At 44.0% G+C, this 21,270-nt stretch overlaps 1 protein-coding gene across 3 annotated transcripts in view; it reads right to left on the reverse strand.

Annotated features, from left to right (window-relative positions):
* The window catches only part of GLB1 (galactosidase beta 1), an 82,606-nt gene that overhangs the window by 56,977 nt on the left and 4,359 nt on the right, over window positions 1–21,270 (reverse strand). For all 3 annotated transcript variants that reach the window (XM_040636996.1, XM_040636995.1, XM_040636997.1), the window contains exons 2-4: window positions 2,825–2,994; window positions 1,370–1,520; window positions 755–815 (exon numbers count right to left, since the gene is read on the reverse strand). In XM_040636996.1, the coding sequence (XP_040492930.1) occupies window positions 755–815; window positions 1,370–1,520; window positions 2,825–2,994 (382 nt within the window). The remainder of the gene's footprint in view (window positions 1–754; window positions 816–1,369; window positions 1,521–2,824; window positions 2,995–21,270) is intronic.

The raw sequence follows: 21,270 nt of genomic DNA on the forward strand, positions 1-21,270 counted from the left end.
TGAGATACCACCTCACAGCGGTCAGAATGGCTAAAATTAACAAGTCAGGAAACAACAGATGTGGGCGAGGCTCTGGAGAAAGGGGATCCCTCTTACACTGTTGGTGGGAATACAAGCTGGTGCAGCCACTGTGGAAAACAGTGTGGAGGTTCCTCAAAAAGTTGTAAATAGAGCTACTCTATGACCCAGCGACTGCATTACTGGGTGCTTTTCCTTTTTATTTTAATTTAATCAATGTTAGCTGCTTTTATCACCATCTCCAACCTGGCATCACCAGGAAAAACCGAAGTCTTCGGAAGATAGAAATGCAGCTAAATGAAACCTTCTGATCTGGGTTTACAGCTAAAATAATTTCTCGTTGTTTAAAAAGACAAGAAAAAGACTTCATTTATAGATCACTCTGTAAAGGGAGACAAATGAATGGCTATTTTGATTAGCGAGATGCTATCACTGGCCATGTAATTTATTGAGAAAGTAGGAAGAGAAAGCATTAAAGTGAGTTGGTAAACCACAAACAGGGCCCAACGCCAGTTCAAAGTTACCAGTTTATCAGCAAGATCTGGTCAAATGGTTCAAGCGAGCCTTACTTCCTACACATGCGTGCCTGCAGTGGACAGTGATTAACCCTCGCGCTTCCAGTAAGCTTTCAGAGGTGCCTGTACAGAAGTATCCCAGCCTTCAAAATACCTGACGCTTGTGATATAAAATGTCTAAAGACATCATAAATTCTCTCGAGACACCTGTGACAACTTACCTGGATCCGAAGAACGGAGAATAATAGATTCTTTTAATAATAGCCAAGCAGGTAATCCTCCCTAGGGTGGGGGGGGGGAGAAAAGAAGAAGAGAAAAGCCATTATAAGGTCTGGGGACGGCGGAGGAGATAGGAATGACTCTTGGCAGTGAGGGAAAAGAAGGAAAGTTTCACAGAGAAGGGATATGAACTGGGCTTTCTGGTTTATAACTTTCAAGGAAATTAGAAACTGTAACACAGTGAAAGTCAGATGACTTCACATGAATGCAGTGTTTGGAGAATCAAAGCCTTTGTAGAGATTATTCCACTTAACTTCACCACTACCTTATGAGGGAACCAGAGCCCATACCATTAACTGCTTTTCACGGTGGGGCAACAGAGCTACCTGAGCGAGCACCAAAGGAGGACACGTGCCTCTGACCCTTACTGGGTCCTCCCTGCCGAGGCACCTCCCGAGTAAAGGACACCCGTGCTGGCTACAGTCACAGGCTCAGCCGTATCTGGAGTTAGAGACTTACTTAAACTGCTTTACCTCACTTTCCCCCAGACCCCTGCCCGTCAGCCCACCCCTGTTGGGACGCACCAGCCAGGCAGAGCCCAGTCTAGACGTACTCACCATGTCCCACTCTGCACAGATGTAGGGTCCAGGCCTCAGGATGACCAGCAGTCCCAGCTCATGGGCCAGCTTAATAAAATATTCCACATCGTGTTCCCCAGAAAACTGGTACTGTCCTGGCTGGGGCTCGTGAAAGTTCCAGGGCACGTACCTGCCGAGACACACAGTCCCTTCTTGGAAAAAGCTCAAAAATCCAGCAATTTCTGAACTGGCGGTAGAAGTGTAAACCCTTAGACACTCACACAGCTCCGTTTAGCAGCCCCTTGGGAAACAGGCCTTGTTTCAAGTTTTCTCAGCAGTTACCCAAGTGAACCAAACTTGGTTTAAGTTTATGACCCACAAAGAATACCCATTCCTATTTAATGACTTAAAAAAAAAACACAGAATTACATGACCATGAATTACTACTATGTAAAAATCAGGTATGCCTGTGTAAGGCTGAGGGAAAATGAAAAAATCTATGCTAAGGTAATAAGAGGTATACTTATTTTTTTGAAAATGCTTTTTAAGAAAAGTAAAAAAAAACCTCTGACCCCTGTGTCCTCCTGTAAAAGATTTTGTCAGGAAGGGCACGCAGGAAGTAAAGTGACAAAAACTTCTACCAGTTCCCCCGGCTTCCTTCAGCATAGGCCACGAACTGCATTACAAAGCTACCTACTGCCATCACATAGGTCTCTGGATGACCCCTGGTTCGTGGCCTTTTCCCACAATCCCATGGCTTCAGGGCTCCCTGGGACAGATAGCCGTGGTCCCCCAGAGGTAAGTGTTAAACTGCAGGTAGGTCCCTAGGGCCCCAGGAATCTGCCTCTGCATTCTTCTCACCCCTTATCTTGAAAAGGCTATCAGCAATCCTCATCAGTTGTGCGAAAACCAGAGTGGCCAGCCACCCCAACTTTCCCCCAAGTTAGTCACCATGCAACAGCAGAAGAGATGAGAGATAGTTATTGGGGTAATTCTGTAACTCTAGGCTATAGAATTACCCCAGCAGAACCACAAAGAGAAACTGGGTTTCAGGAATCTACCTAACGTGGCATATGCCCCCAAGAGCCGAGGGAAGCTTGGCTGCCTACACCACCACTACCTTCAAACTCTAGGGAGACCTCTGGCCAAAAATAGGCGCTTGGGTAGATTTCAGTTTCACCAGCTGTAAATGGGAATGAAGCACTGGAATCCTTCATGGAAAGCGCCCTGCACAAGATAAATGCTCAATCACTGTAACTCGCCTTTGCCTTTTTGAGCGGAGGTTCATTTTTTATGATTTCCAGTGACAAAGTTCAAGAGCGGAAGAAGTAGTTAATCCAATCGAGCTCTTGCCAAGCCCCTCCCAGAACACAAGATTATGCTGTGTCCCATTCTGAAGAAGGAAAGAGCTAGCTGCACAGAGAAATGCAGCCGCGCCCTCTCTCCAGGTACAGGTGTCTAGGCCCAGGGGAGAGCCCAGTGCTTCCTACTTACGTCTGGATGGCGTTCAGCCCGGCCATCTTCATCTTCAGCAGCCGATCCTTCCAGTAGAAGCGGGGCACGCGGGCATAGTGAATGCTTCCCGAGATGTAGCGGAAGGGCTGGCCATCCTTCAGGAAGCGGTTGTGACTGTAGTCAATCTCGAACGTCCTTTGGGAAGCTTTCTACAGAGCAAGGATGGGACCACATGAGAACTTCCACCTTCTGCATTTCGGAAGCAGACACTCTGACCATGGCAAACGGCTACCTGCCTCTTTCATTGGCAGAATTTACTGATGGAGTTAATGCCTGGCTTCTGGGCTATAAAACAAAGCACTGTGAAGCCAGTGGCTAGTGCACCCAGGCAACCAAAATCATCAGGAAGGACCCATGTGCAGGACTCCAAAGGGTTTACCTTCCAGAGACCAGCATCAGTGTGACAATCGGTGGCTGAGACACAGAAGCTATATTCCTGTTGGAGGTGCCTCTCTTCTTGGTATAGCAAAGCCCAGTGTGCTGGGAGTAGAACACATACATAGATACCCTCCCTCCCTGTGGCTGTGACCAGTTGGAGCACTAGATGTACCTTGACAGTCATGTCACTGGGCTGAAAGCAACAGATGAGAAGCCTAAAGTCCCGGCTGGGGCTCTACGTCCTGCAGTGACTAGGCAAACGCCCTCTCTAACTGCATCTCTGCTTCCATAAACACCCAGGATGTCAGACTAAATGAACTCTAAGGCAGTATGTTTCAAATTACGGGCTGCAACCCAATTTGTGAATCATGAACCTAATTTGAGTGATGATTGGCACTTAAAAAAATTTTTTTTTGATTGGCACTTTTTTAAATGAAAGAGAATAGAAAATATCAGTGTACTGCACAAGTATTATTTTATGAAACTTTTGTAATATAAACATATACAGAGTTGCATTTGATGTGTGTCTCTACTGGGTTGCAATGAAACACATATTTCTAGCAAAATTAAAAAAAATCTAGGCAAATCAAATTTCGAGAAACACTGGGGATCAATTCAGAAGCTAAAATGCTAGCATTTGAAAGGGAAGCCGAAGGTTAGGTAGAATAGAACACTGCCCTCTGGTGGATGCAAAAAGGCAGCGAGGGGTCACAGGTGCCAGCGGAGAAACCGGTTAATTGCTTTCCTCCATTGTTGGTAAGATTCCTTGTGCAGCTTTAGGCTTTTTTAAATTTATTTTTATTTTTTTTAAATTTTTTAAAAAGATTTTATTTTTTATTTCACAGAGATAGACAGCCAGCGAGAGAGGGAACACAAGCAGGGGGAGTGGGAGAGGAAGAAGCAGGCTTCCAGTGGAGGAGCCTGACGTGGGGCTCGATCCCATAACGCCGGGATCACGCCCTTAGCTGAAGGCAGACGCTTAATGACTGAGCCACCCAGGCACCCCAACTTTAGGCTTTTTTAAAAAAAAGCTTTTTTTCATAGCAGCACCACAGTCCATGACAGCTTTGGAGGCTTCCCTTGAAGCCATATCTGGAAGCAACTCTAAGAGCATAAGTCCTAGATCACACCTGGTCTGAAATCCAACTAGGGAGTTAAAGCATTGTGATGGAAACTTAAACAACACAGAGTAGATCGCTCAGGGGCAAATGGAAAGCTATACTGTATGTGAGTTCACTTCAATAAAGCTAACCATAAATAAATAAATAAATAAATAATGTAAGAATCATTTCTAAAAAAAGGGCCAGAGCACCAATCTAATACCACTTTGTTCTTCTCGTAAACAAGGCTTTAACTCTCATTCAAAGGCGAGAAACTCCTGAAGAAACGAAAAATATAAAAGTTACTTCTTATACCAGTTGCCCCAATGATTTCAAAAACATTTTCACAGCACATATAAGATTAGGTGCCAAAAAAGGGTTTCCTCCACATTCTGTGAGTTCAGAGGTGGTGTATGAGATGGGGAAATTCCTTGGACAGGTAGAAAGGGGGTAAGCCACTGGGAAATGCAGAGGGCTGTCTGTAGCCCACTCGTCTAGGGGAAGGGGCTCAGAGGAGCAGAGGAGGTTGCTGAGACATGATCTTAGCAGACAATGGACTCTGGTTTTTGTCCCACTCAGCGGAGCACCACCCCTGCATTCAAACAATCCCAGAATCCAGTCCAAATATCTCCCTATCGTCCAATTACAAGTATTATCAATCACCTACTATGTGCTGAGTAATATCAGAGGGAGCCACACAGATGTGGCCACAGCCAAATATATACATATACATGTATATGTATACATACATACATGTAGAAATGATTCTACATGAAGCTTCCATGTCACATGGAACAGACCGGGTGCCAGCATCGTGAGACCCAGACAAAGTAAGGACAACACCATGATGCTGCACAGTAAGTTACACAGTATTAGTATCAATTATACCTCAGTAAAGCTGGGGTCAGGGTTAGAGCAGAATGCTGCAGTGGTGATAAAGGGCATGTAACCGGGAGTGGGGCATGAGGACAAATTTCCCAGATGGAGGAAGTCTGGCTCTCAACCTTGGCCACACATCAGAATCACCTGTGCAAACTTTTAAAGATAGCAAACTCAGGCCTCACCCCCAGACGTTCAGATTTTAATTGATCTTGAGTGGAGGCATCGGCATTTCTTAAAACTGCCCAGATGATGATGTCAGGTACAGCCAGGGTTGGGAACTTCTGGTCTGAGCTAAGCCCCAGGGTGAGGAGGAGCTGGGCGAGGCAAAGGGCACAGGAGGAGACAGTGTGTGGGGTGCAGAGAAGGAGCCCTAGAATGTCAGTACAGACAGCGCACGGCAGGGAGCTGAAGCAAAAATGGACCAGACCAAATGTGCCCTGACGTCCACATTCATGGGCCTGGGCTTTATGCCAAGAGCTGCGGGGAGCAACTTACACAGAAGACCACGTGAAAACATGCGGTTTCAAATGTCAGGCACTCTGACCTTTTCCTGAAGTGGCGAAAAGGAAACAGAGTCATGGCCCTTGGTGGCAGCAGTGAGGTAGGCAGTGGACAGGAGGTGGAACCCACAGGACGAGGGGGTGGTTGGATGTAGGACACAGGGGCTAACCTGAAGAGGCTCCCACGGTCTCAGGTGGAAAAATTGGGGGCGTTTAAAAAAAGAGAGACAGACTTAAAAGAGGCATCAAGTGGGGGAAATTAAAGACTGCATGGATATTAACACCTGTGAGTTACATGTACATGACTCCTCTGCTCAATGTCAGCCTCTTAAAACTGGAACAAGCAGACATTAGGTCCCTCATGTTGTGATTCAACAGGAAGCAGAGCCCCACCTAGAAGCCGTCCTCATTAATGAACTTGCACTCAACCAAACCTTAGTCTACGGATAGCTCAAGCAAGCAAAATATGCCAAATCCAAAAGGTAGGACATTCTCGAAGCCCAATGATAGAGTTGCTCCAACAGACTGATGGCATTAAAATCAAACAAAATAAAGAGAGTATTGTTAGAAAATAAAAGAGAATTTGAGAGGCATAATGACCCTAATGCAACATGGGAACCTGGTTTGGATCCTGATTCTCATGAACTGCAAAAAAACCCCCATGTTGAGACAGGGAACATCTGAACAGAGACCAGGCATTAGGTGGAATTAAAAGAATTACTGTTCATTCTGTTGGGTAAACAATGGCATGCTGATTGCACAACAGAAAAAAAAAGTTCTCATCAGTTAGAGATACAGACAGACGTTTTTATGAGTGGAATGACACAACTTCTGAGGTTACTACACATGAAAAAGAAAAAGCAAACAAAAGAGCAGAGGCACACAGCAAAGCTGATCACTGTTGAAGCTGGATATAGACACATGGTATTCTCTCTTTGTTCATTCGTGTATTTGTTTTAATTGCAACACTGTTTAAACCAAGTTGTACCTCAAAATAAAGCCTTTTTCTTGGTTGTAAGAAAAACAAAACCATACGTTCATGAAAAGACTTGTAAGAAATGTTCACAGTAGCTTCATTCATAATTGTCTAAAACTGGAAGCAAATGTCCATCAACAGGAGAAACGATGTGCAAAGTTTGGTGTGGTCATACGATAGAATACTTCTCAGCAATAAAACAGAACCATTGGTACTGCCAATGATATGGATAAGCATCAAAATTGTCATGCTGAGTGAAAGAAGCCCTATGCAAAAGGTTCATACTGTATGAGCCCCTTTATATGGGGGCTCTAGAACAGGCAATCTGATCTATGGTGCGAAAAAAATCAGAGTAGTTGTTGCCTTGGGGGGGGGCAAGGCACATATTGCTTGGTAAGAAACATGAGGGAGCCTTCTTCTAACGGTAATGGTAATCTAGCTGAATACGGGTTTCAGATTATACAGGTGTGTGCATTTCTCAATACTCATCAAAGGGTGCCCTTGAGATTTGTATATTGCATTGTATGTAAAGTTTACCTTATGGGGAAACAGAGCTACAAAGAAATTTTCACCTCTAATTAATGATAGAGGACATGCTTGGAGGGGAAAGTACACCGATGCCTGCCACTTACTTTGGAACACATCCAAAAAATAAGATGGATTGATGGGTGGATGGAGGCATAGATCGATAGTAATATGTTAATGGTAGAATCTGGATGGTGAGTATAAAATTCTTTCAACTCTATGTGTGAACATGTTTCCTAATAAAATGTTGACACAAATAAAGAAGGGGGGATTGAAGAAAGGTATTCAAAAGGTACAAACTTCCAGCTAAAAGATAAATAAGCACTAGAGATGAAATGTACAACATGGTTAACCACAGTTAACACTGCTGTGTGATGCATAAGAAAGTTGTGAAGAGGATAAATCCTTGGGGCACCTGGGTGGCTCAGTCAGTTGAGTGTCCAACTCTTGGTTTCGCTCAGGTTGTGATCTCAGGGTTCTGGGATTGAGCCCTGTAAGGCTTGGCACTTGGCATGGGGTCTGCTTGTCCCTCTCCCTCTGCTCCTTGCCCCCTCTCATAAATAAATAAAATCTTTTTTTTAAGATTTTATTTATTTGAGAGAGCGAGAGAGCATGCACATGAGCAGGGGGAGAGGAAGAAGCAGACTCCTCGATGAGAAGGGAGCCTGGTGCAGAGCTCAATCCCAGGACCCTGAGATCATCACCTGAGCTGAAGGCAGCCGCTTAAGTGACTGAGCCACCTAGGAACCCCTCATAAATAAATAAAATCTTAAAAAAAAAAAAAGGAGGGTAAATCCTACAAGTCCTTATCGCAAGGAAAAAACTTTTTTCCTTTTCTTCCTTTTTTCTTTGCTTTCCATTGTATCTATATGAGAAGACTGACACTAGCTGAACATACTGTGGTGATCATTTCACAATATATGTAAATCACAACATCATGCTGTACAGACTTAAACTGATGGGGGTGTCTGGGTGGCTTAGTTGTTCAGCATCTGCCTTCGGCTCAGGTCATGATCCCAGGGTCCCGCATCCAGCTCCCAGCTCGGCCGGAAGCCTGCCTCTCCCTCTCCCACTCCCCCTGTTGTGTTCCCTCTCTCGCTGCCTCTCTCTCTGTCAAATAAATAAAATAAAATCTTAAAAAAAAAAAAGTGGACTGATGAGGGGTGCCTGTTTGGCACAGTGGGTTGAGCGACGGACTCCTGATTTCGGCTCAGGCCATGATCTCAGGATCATGAGATCGAGCCCCGCACCAGGCTCCATGCTCAGCGGGGAGTCTGCTTAAGATTCTCTCCGTCTCCCCCCGCCCCTCCCCCTGCTTATGCATGCACAGGCACACAAGTGCACTGTCTATATATAAATAAATAAATATTTTTTAAAAAGTGGACTGATGAAATAAATTATGGTTTCTATGGTAAGGGCATTGTACATGAATGTATGCATAGGCACATACACACCATAAAGTATTATGTAGCTCCTGAGACTAATGAGATGCTCTTGACCTTGCAGAAAGATCTTTGATACATAAAGAGTAAAAAGAGAAGGTTGAGAAGTGTTTTTTAAAGCGTACCTATGTCAGCTGCAGCCCTTATGGACAGTCGTGTGAGCTCAGTATGCTCTGTTCTGACAGTGTCTCAGCTCAGACCCACACCCTGGGAATTTGTGCCTACCTGCCCCACCAAAGGAACCTGCTCGCCCCAGGATCCAGGAGTGCTGGGGTGCCCATGCCCCTCGGGCAAACCCTCAACCAACGGGGGTGAACAGCTGCATCTTTTAGGCAGACAATGCTGGAGATGTTCTGTGTACCTTGCAGGAGATCCTGGCAGAATCCTGGCCCTACTGCCCACAGCGAGAACCATGATATATCCACATACAGACTTCTGCTTCTTGCCACCTGTGCCTTGTGCCTGCATTCTTGGATCACTTCTCAGATCACCCGCACTCAAGCCCTTGTTTCACGTTTTGCTTCTAAAAGAACCCAAATTAAGACAGTGGGTACCAGGATCGGCCTACACAGCAGACCCTCAGGCTGTGAAGCTATACCTGGATTTCTCATTTCCATCAAACAGCAACAAGAACCCTACCGTGGTGTTAAAGTGGGTGGTGATACCCCACATTATGCAATTCTAAGGTCCTCATCTGTGCTGGACTTGGGTCGAGGTGGGGAGTGGGCACTTCCCCGATTTCCACTTGGCTCTTCCCTCCATAATGCCTCTGACTGACGGTGTGCGTTCTGGGGGCTGTTAAGTAAAACCATCCCAGTTTGTAGTCAGGACCAAGAGGAGGTACAGGTGGAAGTGGAGGAGTTGGCATCGACATTAGCTCTACCCCTGGAATGGGGTTGGTGGTGGTAGGTACTGGTAATTACAAGGATTGTGAAGTTGGCTGATTTTTATTAACAGATTTGGAAGCTTTGAAGAAAGATTGCCTGATGGGATCAACATCCACTCCAGGCATTCTGTGATGCCGGAAGTTTCTGTGGCCATATTTAAAGAGACTATGTCTCCAGCCAGAAGGGTAAGGCTCAGGAGTTAACCATGTGGGTACACTGGGAGAGGACCTTGAGGGGCAGAATGTAAGGCCGGCTAGAGGGAAGTTTACGGACACAGTGCACTTTCCCATGACCTGTGAGTTACCACCTTGATAAAGGTATCTTAACCCAGTTCCAATGCTGTTGGAACCCATTTCCCTGGAACCTGGGCATGATGCTGGCCTATGGGGAACGAGGTGGAGATGCCGGGATGAGCTTGGCATCCCGAGGGATGTGTGAGATGTCTCAAAGAGATGGGAATGTAAAAATGGTGACCAGACAACCCACCACCCGACTATATCCCCAGGACAGGCCAGAGAACACTCCCTTCAGGAAGGAATGCACTACTGAGGAGGGCCCCGGCAACCTCCAGAAGCCCAGTGAGGCTGTCCTCTGTAAGTGAGGGATGACAGAAAATGCTGCTGTGGCACTAAGAATGACGAGACTCTGGCATAACCAGAGAGGGACCACATAACCACCACAACGACCAGCTAGGCCAGAGTGCAACCAGGGTGTGTCGACCAGTGGCGATCTCAGGCAAAGCCTCATAAACCACAGCATTTCCAGTGGGTGGGATGATTGGGTAACCAGCAGGGGTGCTGCCTGATGTGTCTAACAAGGAAAAAAAAATCAAGAACTCATGAGCAACAGGCTGATGTCAGCCACTGCAATGGAAAATTCTGATTCCTTCCTCCAGTTCCCAGCTCTGGGGCAGCCTCTCCAACAAACAGCCAATTGACTGAAGAGAGGGTTAGACAGATCCCTTGAGGAAGAACCCTGTGATGCCACTCCAGTACACACAATGAATAGTCCCCTAATCCTTTCCCAATAGGACTCGGGCACCTGCATCCTCAGGAAAATGGCCCCCCAGACCCTCTGGGGTTGGTTGGATACACCTGAGCTGACATACCAGGGTATTCTGAAATGTGATGGCATTCACTGCTCTTTAGGAGACTGGGGAGAAAGGGAGCCACAGCCCAGGTCTTTCTACGTGGGTCCAACAAGTCAGAGGGCCTGTCCTATGGTGATTTCCCTGGTCCTGACTACAAACTGGGATGGTTTTACTTAGCCCCCAGAACCCACACCGTCAGTCAGAGGCATTATGGAGGGAAGAGCCAAGTGGAAATCGGGGAAGTGCCCACTCCCCACCTCGACCCAAGATAAATCTGAAGCAAGCCCACAATTCCTCCCAGAACGGCAGATCCTCATATCCGTTCCACAAAGACTCACAAAACATTCTCATCATATCCCTATTCCTATCACATGTGCGCCCCTGCAAAAAGCAGACAGATCATGGTGGATGATGGTGGGCTACTAACTGAGCCAAGGGGAAACCCAAGCGGCACCTGCCGTGTGGGTGCAGTATTATAACCGGAGCAGTCAATGCAGCCCTTGACGTTTGGTCTGTGGCTAATGTTCTACTCTTTTCAAAACCATCAGCAGAAAGGATCAAAAGCAGTTTGTCTGTAAGTGGGCAGGATAGCAGTACACATTCTCTCTCTTGTCCCAGGGCCCCCCTAACTGCCTCACTCTCTCCCATGAGAGACCCTGGTCATCAGCACATCCCATGGGCTGTCACACTGGTCTGATAAACAACATCATGTTTCTTGGACCTAGGGAGCAATGACAAGTCTCTGAAACTGAGGCTTGGAAAAGCAGCACAGAGTGGAGTGACAGGGACGGCCACGGAAGCAGCATGACCTAAGAGACAGCTTCCAAATGGTGACTGTCACAGCCAAGGTCAATAGGGAAAATCCGCCTCGGGTCTCCAATGTGACCCCTCCCCACATTGAAGGACCTGAGAGGATCCCGCCTAAAAGGGCCAGCCTCCTTAGTATCTCTGAGCTGTGGGACCTCTGTCAGAGGTAAGGTAATTGATGTACTGTATGGTGACCAACATAACATAATGAAGAATTATAATAATAATAATAAGAAGAAGAAGAAGTAAGGTAATTGAGAAATGTCGGGGGAGAAGGGAAGAGGGAACCTGCTTTCAGAGCATATTCCCCCAAAATACAAACAACTTAAAATTTGACCGGTGGGCAGCTTCCACCCCTTCTAAATTAATTGGCACGGGAACGGAATACTGAAGAGCCACAGTTTTATTTCACATGTGCAGGAGTGTGGTAGCATCAGTGTTTACAATGCGTGAGGTCACAGAAACTTATAAAAGAAAAAGCAATTGCAAGCAAGGCAAAGCACACACCTTCCCAAGACCCCTGGGTACATAACGCAAATAATATTGGAGAAAAAAGACAGCAGTACAAACAAAATACCCTTGAACCAATTACACAGCAGAGACCTAATACTGTCCTATGTAACATTTTTAAAGTCCTTTCTTTCGTTTAAATTATTTCAGTGGTAAATAAGCGTTTCTTTAAGAAAACGAAACATAATACCAATATTTATGTCACCAGGTAAGGTGAACATTCCCCAGGTTTCCTAATACGCAGGACTAAAAATCATTATATTAACATTACTTTACGCACATCCTCTCCTAGAACAAAGAAATAAAAGGAGCTCAGGGGCATCACAAGTTAGGGGTTATGTTGACCATATGAAGACACTACATCTTCAAGCCCTTCAGTGTGTCTCTGGTAAAGCACCTACTCAAAGGATCCGCATCCCCGGCACCCTGTATGCCCTTTCGCTCACCCCGGAGGCGCAAGAGCCTGGAGAATTCCTGACCATGAGCTGCTCAGTTCCAGAGTGGCAGAGACCCAACCCTCCCAGGCTGCTCGTGCCCTAGGGCTGAGGGACAAGGGATTACCGGGAGTGGAGAAGATAGGGATGGAAAGGTGTTTATACACCTGGGTTTCCCAGATCCCTCAGCTCACAGAAGAGGAAGACAGAGGGGTATTTCAGATGACTATACAACACACTTTGATTGTGTCAGAGTTAGGAGCCTTTCAAACATCCAGTGTCACGGAAGCACCAGACATCAGACAAGCTGAAGAAGCAAAACAGCCACAGGGAATGGTGACAATCGATATGGCTCTGGGGGAAGTTGTGGATGACCTGCAATGGCTCATGCATTCTATTTTTATCAGTGTTGTTATTTATTTATGCCTGTCTTGTTCCAGAATGATTTTTGTCCAGCATTCCAAAAGACAGTGGCTGAAGAGTATAAATTACAACGGAGCACACATTACAATGAAGAGAAAGGAAAATGGCAGAATGGAGGAGAAATGAACACAGCTTGGGACCAGCTCCCAATCCTCCAGGATTCACAGGCAGTTACAGATTTAATTCTGCCTCCTCAGCTCAGAGAAAAGGAAAGTACATAGTCTAAAAAAAATAAAAATAAGTTTTAAAATTATAAAACAATTCTCAAAAGTTAAAATCAGACCTAACTTTCTTTCCACACAGGAAAGAATCATTTCAAGTGAATTTGAAATAGTATTTTGACGGTATCTAGCCTAAGGATAAAAATATATCTTAAACTGCATTCAGGTAAAACAAATGAACAAACAAAACTGCATCCAGTAGATTTCATCCTAGTAATAATATTTTATTGCTATTTTGAATCCATAATATATGTAAGTAGGATAAAGTAAATAAGTAATTGCATTAGTTGTTAGGAACCAAAAATTTCAGTGTAAAACAGAAACAAACATAAAATCAGAGAAAATTAAGTAAAAACCCTATAATCAGGGTTCTGTGAGAAATCTCTGTACCTTCCATTCAACTTTGCTACGAAACTAAAACTGCTCTAAAAAATAAAGTTTATTTTTTTAAAAAGCTCATAATCTGCTATTTCAACTGGAAATACTAATATAACTAACAATTTTTTTTCTTTCTAAAAAAATATGTATTTCCTAGCAATAGCCACTGAAACAGCTTAGAAATGACACTAGCTAGTAACACTTAGCTCCTCTAGCACTTAAATTATGGTCTCTAAACATTCCCCACGAAAAGGAACCAGAGCTCCTTCAAGAAATTACTTAGTCCAAGTCTAGGGCAGAATATGTACAAAATAAGCCTAAAACTATCAAAAACCATTGTGGTCACAACAAAATGATAAAGAAGCAATTTGGCTCCAACCGGCCAAAGGTGGGAGATTCTGAGCATCAAAAGATTTATCACTCAGGGGTGCCTAGGTGGCTCAGTCAGTTAACTGTCTGCCTTCAGCTCAGGTCATGATCTCAGGGTCCTGGGATCAAGCCCGGCTTTGGGCTCTGCTCAGCAGGGTGTCTGCTTCTCCCTCTAAATCTCCCTCTGTTCCCTCTCTCTCAAATAAATAAATAAATCTTAAAAAAAAAAAAAAAGATTTATCACTTCAGTGGACTGAAACACATCAGACACATGAAAAGAGCCAAATTCATGATATTCCCTCCTACCCCAAAGAAGAGCTTATTGGACATCCTTGGAGTTTGCTGGGGGCACAACTCTTTATTCTGACAGTTGTCTTGCCTTTGTTATAGTCCTTTTCAGAGTAACCAATTGATGAGGAGAGTTCTTCTTCTTTTTTTTTTTTTAAAGATTTTATTTATTTATTTGACAAAGAGAGACAGCCAGCGAGAGAGGGAACACAGCAGGGGGAGTGGGAGAGGAAGAAGCAGGCTCCCAGCGGAAGAGCCTGATGTGGGGCTCGATCCCAGAACACTGGGATCACGCCCCGAGCCGAAGGCATACGCTTAACGCCTGTGCCACCCAGGCGCCCCTGATGAGGAGAGTTCTTTGTAGAAGAACCACAGTTAGTAAACACAGAAGAAATGATAATATTTGACACTGGACCCGTAAGTCAGTCTTATCATCATTGAAATCAATGAAGTCTTCCTGCCCAAAAAAGAAAAACAGTTGAACCTGAATCTATCCAGCCTCTAGCTGTACCTTTTATAGATCTCTAGCTCTACCAGTTCACAGACAATATGAGGGACAGTACAACACGTTAACCACCACAATTCCAAAATGTAGGAAATACCAAGATATAATATTCAGATAACTTGAACAAATAAATGACATAAAGAGGGGAGGATGTTTTATAGACTTAGAGAGATTTAAGAAATATATCATATACAGTATATGGGTCTTGTTTTTAGATTCTGATTCAAACAAAAGGACTATAAAGAGACATAATTCCTCAAGAAACCAAAGAACAAACTAAACCCAAAGCTAGCAGAAAGAAGGAAATAATAAAAATCAGAGCAGAGATAAATGAAAGACAGAACAAAAAAACAACAGGAAAAAAAAAAATCAATGAAACTGAGAATTGTTTTTAAAAAGATCAACAAAATTGACAAATCTTTAGCTAGATGAACTATGAAAGAAGACTCAAATAACTCAAATCAGAAATGAAAGAGGAGATAATACGACTGATGCCACAGAAATAGACAAGATTATAAGATACTACTATGAACAACTGTATGCCAACAAACTGGGTAATCTAGAACAAATGAAAATATTCCTAGAGGGGCGCCTGGGTGGCACAGCAGTTAATCCTCTGCCTTCGGCTCAGGGCGTGATCCCGGCATTACGGGATCGAGTCCCGCATCGGGCTCTTCCGCTATGAGCCTGCTTCTTCCTCTCCCACTCCCCCTGCTTGTGTTCCCTCTCTCGCTGGCTGTCTTTCTCTGTCGAATAAATAAAAAAAGCTTAAAAAAAAAAAAAAAAAAGAAAATATTCCTAGAAACATACAACCTACCAAGACTGAATCATGAAGAAACAAAATCTGAGGAGACCAATAACTAGAAAGAAAATTGAATCAGTAGCTGAAAATCACAAAGAAAACCCAGGGCCAGATGGCTTCATTAGAGAATTCTACCAAACATTTAAAGAAGAATTAACACCAATTTTCTTTAAACTTTTCCAAAAAATCAGAGAAAGGCTTCTAAACTCATTCTATGAGGCTAACATTACCTTAATACCTACTCAAGGCAAGACACAACAAGAAAACTATAGACCAATATTTCTGATGAATATTGATGCAAATATCATCAACAAGTACGAGCAAATTGAATTTAACAACATATTAAAGGGACTGTACACCATGACCAAGCGAGATTTATTCCTGTAAAGCAATGATGGTTCAACATATGAAAATCAATCAATGTAATACACCAGATTAACAGAATAAGGGACAAAAACCACATGATCATCTTAATTGAGGCAGAAACAGATTTGGCAAGATTCGACACCATTTCAACAACAAAATACTCAACAAACTAGGAATAGAAGGAAATCACTTCAACGTAATAAAGGCCATATATGAGAGTCCACAGTTAACATCATACTCAATGAAGAAAGACCACAAGCTTTTCCTCTATGATCAGAAACAAGGCAAGAATGCTTGCTCTTACCACTTCTATTCAACAGAGTATTGGAAGTCTTAGCCAGAGCAACAAGGCAAGAAAAAGAAAGAAAAGATTCCATGTACCCCCCACACACAAAATTGTCATGACTAATAAACAAATTCAGTAAAATTGCAGAATACAAAATCAACATATAAAAATCAGCTGCATTTCTATACAGTGACAATAAACAATCTGAAAAGGAAATTAAGAAAACAGTTCCATTTACAATGGCATCAAAAAGAATAAAATACTTAATAAACCTAACCAAGGAGGTGAGACTCATACACTGAAAACTACAAAACACTGCTGAAAAAAATAAATAAATGGAAAGATATCCTGTGTTCACAGAAGACTGAGTATTAAGATGTCCATTCTAACCAATGGGATCTATAGATTCAATGCAATCTCTAGCAAAACTCCACTGCATTTTTTTGCAGAAATAGAAAAATTCATATGGAATTTCAAGGAACCTCAAGTAGCCAAAACAATTTTGAAAAATAATAAAGTTGGAAGACTCACACTTCCTGATTCCAAAAAATATTACAAAGCTACAGTAATCAATATGGTGCAATACTGGCATAAAAACAGACAAACAGGGGCGCCTAGATGATTCAGTCAGTTAAGTGTCTGCGTTTGGCTCAGGTCATGATCTTGAGTCCTGGGATTGAGCCCCATGTTGGGCTCCTTGCTCAGCAAGGAGTCTGCTTCTCCCTCTCCCTCTGCCCCTCCCCCACCCCACGTATGCTCTTTCTCTCTCTCTCAAATAAATAAAATCTTTAAAAACAAAAACAGAGAAATAGATCAATGGAATAGAGTGGAGAGGCCAGAGATAAACCCTCACACATATGCTCAAATGGTTTTCAACAAGGACCCTCAGACAACTCAACAGGGAATGGACAGTCTCCTCAAGAAATGATGCTGGGGAAATGGGATATCCACATGCAAAGGAATGAAGGTGGACCCTTACCTTACACCATATACAAAAATTAACTCAAAATGGATCAAAGACCTACACATAAGACCCCAAACTATAAAGCTCCTAGAAGGAAACAAAGGGGAAAAGCTTTAACATTGGATTTGGTAATTATTTTTTGGATATGACACCAAAGCACAGGCAACAAAAATGAAAATAGACAAATAAGACATCAAACTTAAAAACTTTTGTGCATGAAGGGACACAATCAACAGAGTGAAAAGTCAATTTTGGAATGGGAGAAAATATTTGCAAATCATATACCTGCTAAGGGGTTAATATCCAGAATATATAAAGACCTCCTATAACTCGGTAACAACAAAAATCAAATAACCTGATTTTTAAATAGGCAAAAGACCTGAATGGACATTTCTCCAAAGATGATAGGCTAATAGCTAATAAGCATAGGAAAAGATGCTCAACATCACTAATCATCAGAGAAATGCAAATCAAAACCACATTATCACCTCACAACATTAGCAAAGAAAGAAAGAAAGAAAGAAAGAACGAACGAACGAACGAACAAGTTTTGGTGGAAATGTAGAGAAACGGAGCTCTTGTGCACTGATGGGTGTGTAAAATGGTGCAACTGCTATGGAAAATAGTAGGGAGGTTCTGCAAAAAAGGAAAAATGGAACTAACATACGATCCAACAATCCCATTTCTGGGTATGTATCCAAAAGAACAGAATTCAGGACTTCGAAGAGATATATACACACCCATGTTCATAGAAGCACTATTCACAGTACACAAGAGGTGGAAACACCCCAAATGTCCACTGATGGATGAATGGAACAAAATGTAGGATATATATATATAATGGAATATTATTCAGCCTTAAAAAGGAAGTCTTGTCATACTGCAACATGGATGAACACTGAAGATGTGATGCTAAGTGAAATAAGCCAGTCACAAAAAGACAAGTAATGTTTGATTCCACTTATATGAGGTACCCAGAGATGGTGGTTGCCAGCAGGGAGGGGGAAAGAGGAGTTACTGTTTCATGGGTGGGGTTCATGACAATGTGAATATACTTAACACTATCGAACTGCACACCTAAAAATCATTAAGATGGTGTTTTACACTACCTGTTTGTTTGTTTTTTATCACAATAAAAAGAAAAAGACAATTGACATAATCAGGAAAAACGGAACATGAATTCTCTGCACAGTTACTTTCACTCAATCCTGTACTCAGATACAACTACTTAACCATGAGTCAGGGGAAAAACACACTTTTATTGAGAGGTAGGAGACCTAGCTTCAGCCCCAGACCTCCTAACTTGGTATTAAATAATGTTAAAGAATTACTATTACCTTTATTGGATACAATGACATTACGGATGTGCTTTTTAAAAAAAAGATTTTATTTATTTATTTATTTGAGAGACAGAGAGAGAGAGAGAACGTGTGCACATGGGGGGGAGGAGCAGAAGGAGAGGGGGATAGAATCTCAAGCATGAGCGTAGAGCCTGACGTGGGGCTCGATCTCAGGACCCTGAGATCACGACCTGAGCTGAAATCGAGAATTGGATGCTCAACTGACTGAGCCACCCAGGTGTGTCTAAAGTTATGTTTTCTACAATTTGGTTTAACATATTCCAGCCAAAAAAGAAAAAAGAGTAGTGGGCAGTGGTACATGAGAACGTACAGCAAGACAGTCATAATTATTGAAGCTGCATGATAAACCTGGGGATTCAGTATACTGTTCTCTCTACTTTGTGAATATTTTTACTTTTTCACAATAGAAAGTCTAAAACAAAATAAGGGGAGAAAAGGATGGCTGGATGTTTGGAAAGGATGACACAGCATTAGTTTATTGAGATTTTATAACAATAGTATATTTCACATGCTATTGTTAATTTTTAAAAAGCATTACATTTCATTTTAACTTGTGTTTAACAAATTTTAGAAAAAGAAACTAAAAGGAAATTGAAAGAATTTTCAAGCTTCAGAAATGTTCCTCATCACCTTCCCCAGCCATAAACAAGCAAAACAACGAAGGTAAGTGAGTGAGGAACAGGGAACAGGTGCAAAGGGTGACGTGGAGAGCGGCCTGCCAGGGCCACATCTGCACAGGAACGGAGGAATCTCTGCTGGGAACAAGTCAACCTCACCATGGGATATAAACCATGCATGAGCAGACGCTGCTCAGTATTCCTGAGACACATAGGATGGACCTGTCTCACTGCCGGGAGTAGAAAGAAATCAGTCAAGCAAGGACTTCAGAACAGGACGAAGGGTACACAAGACTGCAAAATGATGGCCTTCAGGAGAAAGAAGAGACAAAGATGCAAGATGAAAAAGTAAGGAAGCTAATTTCATGACACTCAGAACACTGATGGAAAAGGTCCAAAAAGATAGGCACGTCAACCACCACCAGCTGCACCTCAGGCTGGACGACAAATGGCACCAATGAGAACAGTCTGGTGAGATCGAAACAAATGGGAACTGGAAAGTCAACTGGAATGACCCAAAAAATGGGGTCCGGTCACAAGGAACGGAGAGGGTTTGGAAGAGCAGTCCTCGTGAGGCACGTGAGGGGTGGCCAGAGCCATGGAGGAAGGAGTCGGAGTGCGGGAGCTGGGCCGCCGCCCCGGGTGAAGCACTTCACCTCCCTGTAATCCCACCATCTGCAAAATGTATTAAAAGAAAAGCCAGGGTTCCTTTCTTCAGTTCTGAATAAGTTGTTCTGCAAACTTACTTCTGGCTGCAAGGACGATGAAGCACAAGGGGATACAAAATAAAGAAACCACTGAAATCTCAACTCAAAGACAGATTTTAAATTTGCCTGGAAAGCTTGCTGTCAATACCTCAACTGCCTGCAAACAAGAAAGGTGGTCTCCGGGATCACCTAGGATTCTGTTATACACCAGGAAGACAGGAGGAAAATGAAGAAAACTCCCTCTGGCCAGGGACACAAGGATACTGTAGCACAAGCCAAGGAAAGCAGACCCCCAGCAGCTGCTGCTTTAACAGGTCACTGGACCTGGCTGCAGGCAGCATCGCCCAGGTCTGCCACCATAAATTCTCTGGGCACCTGTGCCCAGCACTGCAACCTAGTGTGCCCCATGTGATGTTTAAATATTACCACCACCAAGCGCTTCCTCTGGGACTGGGCCACATGTACCTTACTCCACGTCTTAATACCAGCCCCATGAAACAATCTTGAGGTAGATAGAATTATCCTCATTTTCGGGTGAGGGAAACCGAGGCTCAGTGAGGTCAAGTCATCTGCCGGCGCTACCTGACCCATGAGCAGCACGGTGAGCTTCTCCAGGCAGAGTGGTGTTTTTGTTCCCCGTTGGAGAAAGACTCTCAATTACAAAAAAGTCAATGCTGAGCCCAGGTCCCCAGGCTTCTCAATGAGGCCTTTTCCAACAGGACAGCTTATTGATTGCTACCCTAGGCTGAAGGGTCTCTTGCCTCTGGCACAAGAGGCTTGCCCAATGGGGTAAGGTCACTCCAGAGGGTCCAGAGCCCAGCAGCATGGTGCTATGGTTCTATGGCCAGAGCCCTAGGACAACGCTGATGGGGTCAGGACAGGGTGAGGGGTGGAGTGGTGGGTGTTGGCGTGGAAGTCACCCAGCAGGGAAGACAGTCCCGGCATTCCACAGCCAGGGGCCAGGGGGAGGGAAGGTCTCGAGGCCCTGCTAGAGCACAAAGCCCCGCCACTTCCCCATGCAACCTCAACTTCCCGATAGAGAGCGAACCTCAGTTTCTCATAAAACACATGACCCAAACCTGGGGGGGGTGGGAGGGCTCCACTTTCTCTACTCTTCTTCCAACGTTACAGACATCATACGCTGAAAGGAGCCAACCTCCTTCCAGGCCCTGAGAGACCATCAGGTTCTGGAGCCCTGTTCATTCTCTTTGCACAGTTGCATGTGTTTGAGTCCTACACTCACTTGTCACGGGTAGTGCTCCTTAAGCATCGGACTGTGGACAGGGAGGCGGAAGACCCGGCTTCTGGCCAAGAGCCTCCTATATACCCTGTCATGTTGCCAGCGCCCTGCTTCTCCCTGCCTCAGTTTTCTCACCTTCAAGGAGGCCAAAGTAGCCTACCCTAATTACCTCACCCAAGTGTTGAATGAAAGGAGACCAGGGAAGCAAACCCCCTCCGAATTCCTAAGCAGCAGTACTATTACCAACGCCCCCCACTGTGCTCCTGTTTCTTTCCACCCCACCCCGCCCCCGATCCCCAAGAGCACAGGCAACAAAATAGCAGCACTCCAGGCCTGGAACAGCCTGAGCCCGGTGTCCCTGTGGGTT

The sequence above is a fragment of the Ursus maritimus genome, unplaced genomic scaffold (genome assembly GCF_017311325.1).
Source record: "Ursus maritimus isolate PB19 unplaced genomic scaffold, ASM1731132v1 scaffold_20, whole genome shotgun sequence".
NCBI lineage: Eukaryota > Metazoa > Chordata > Mammalia > Carnivora > Ursidae > Ursus > Ursus maritimus.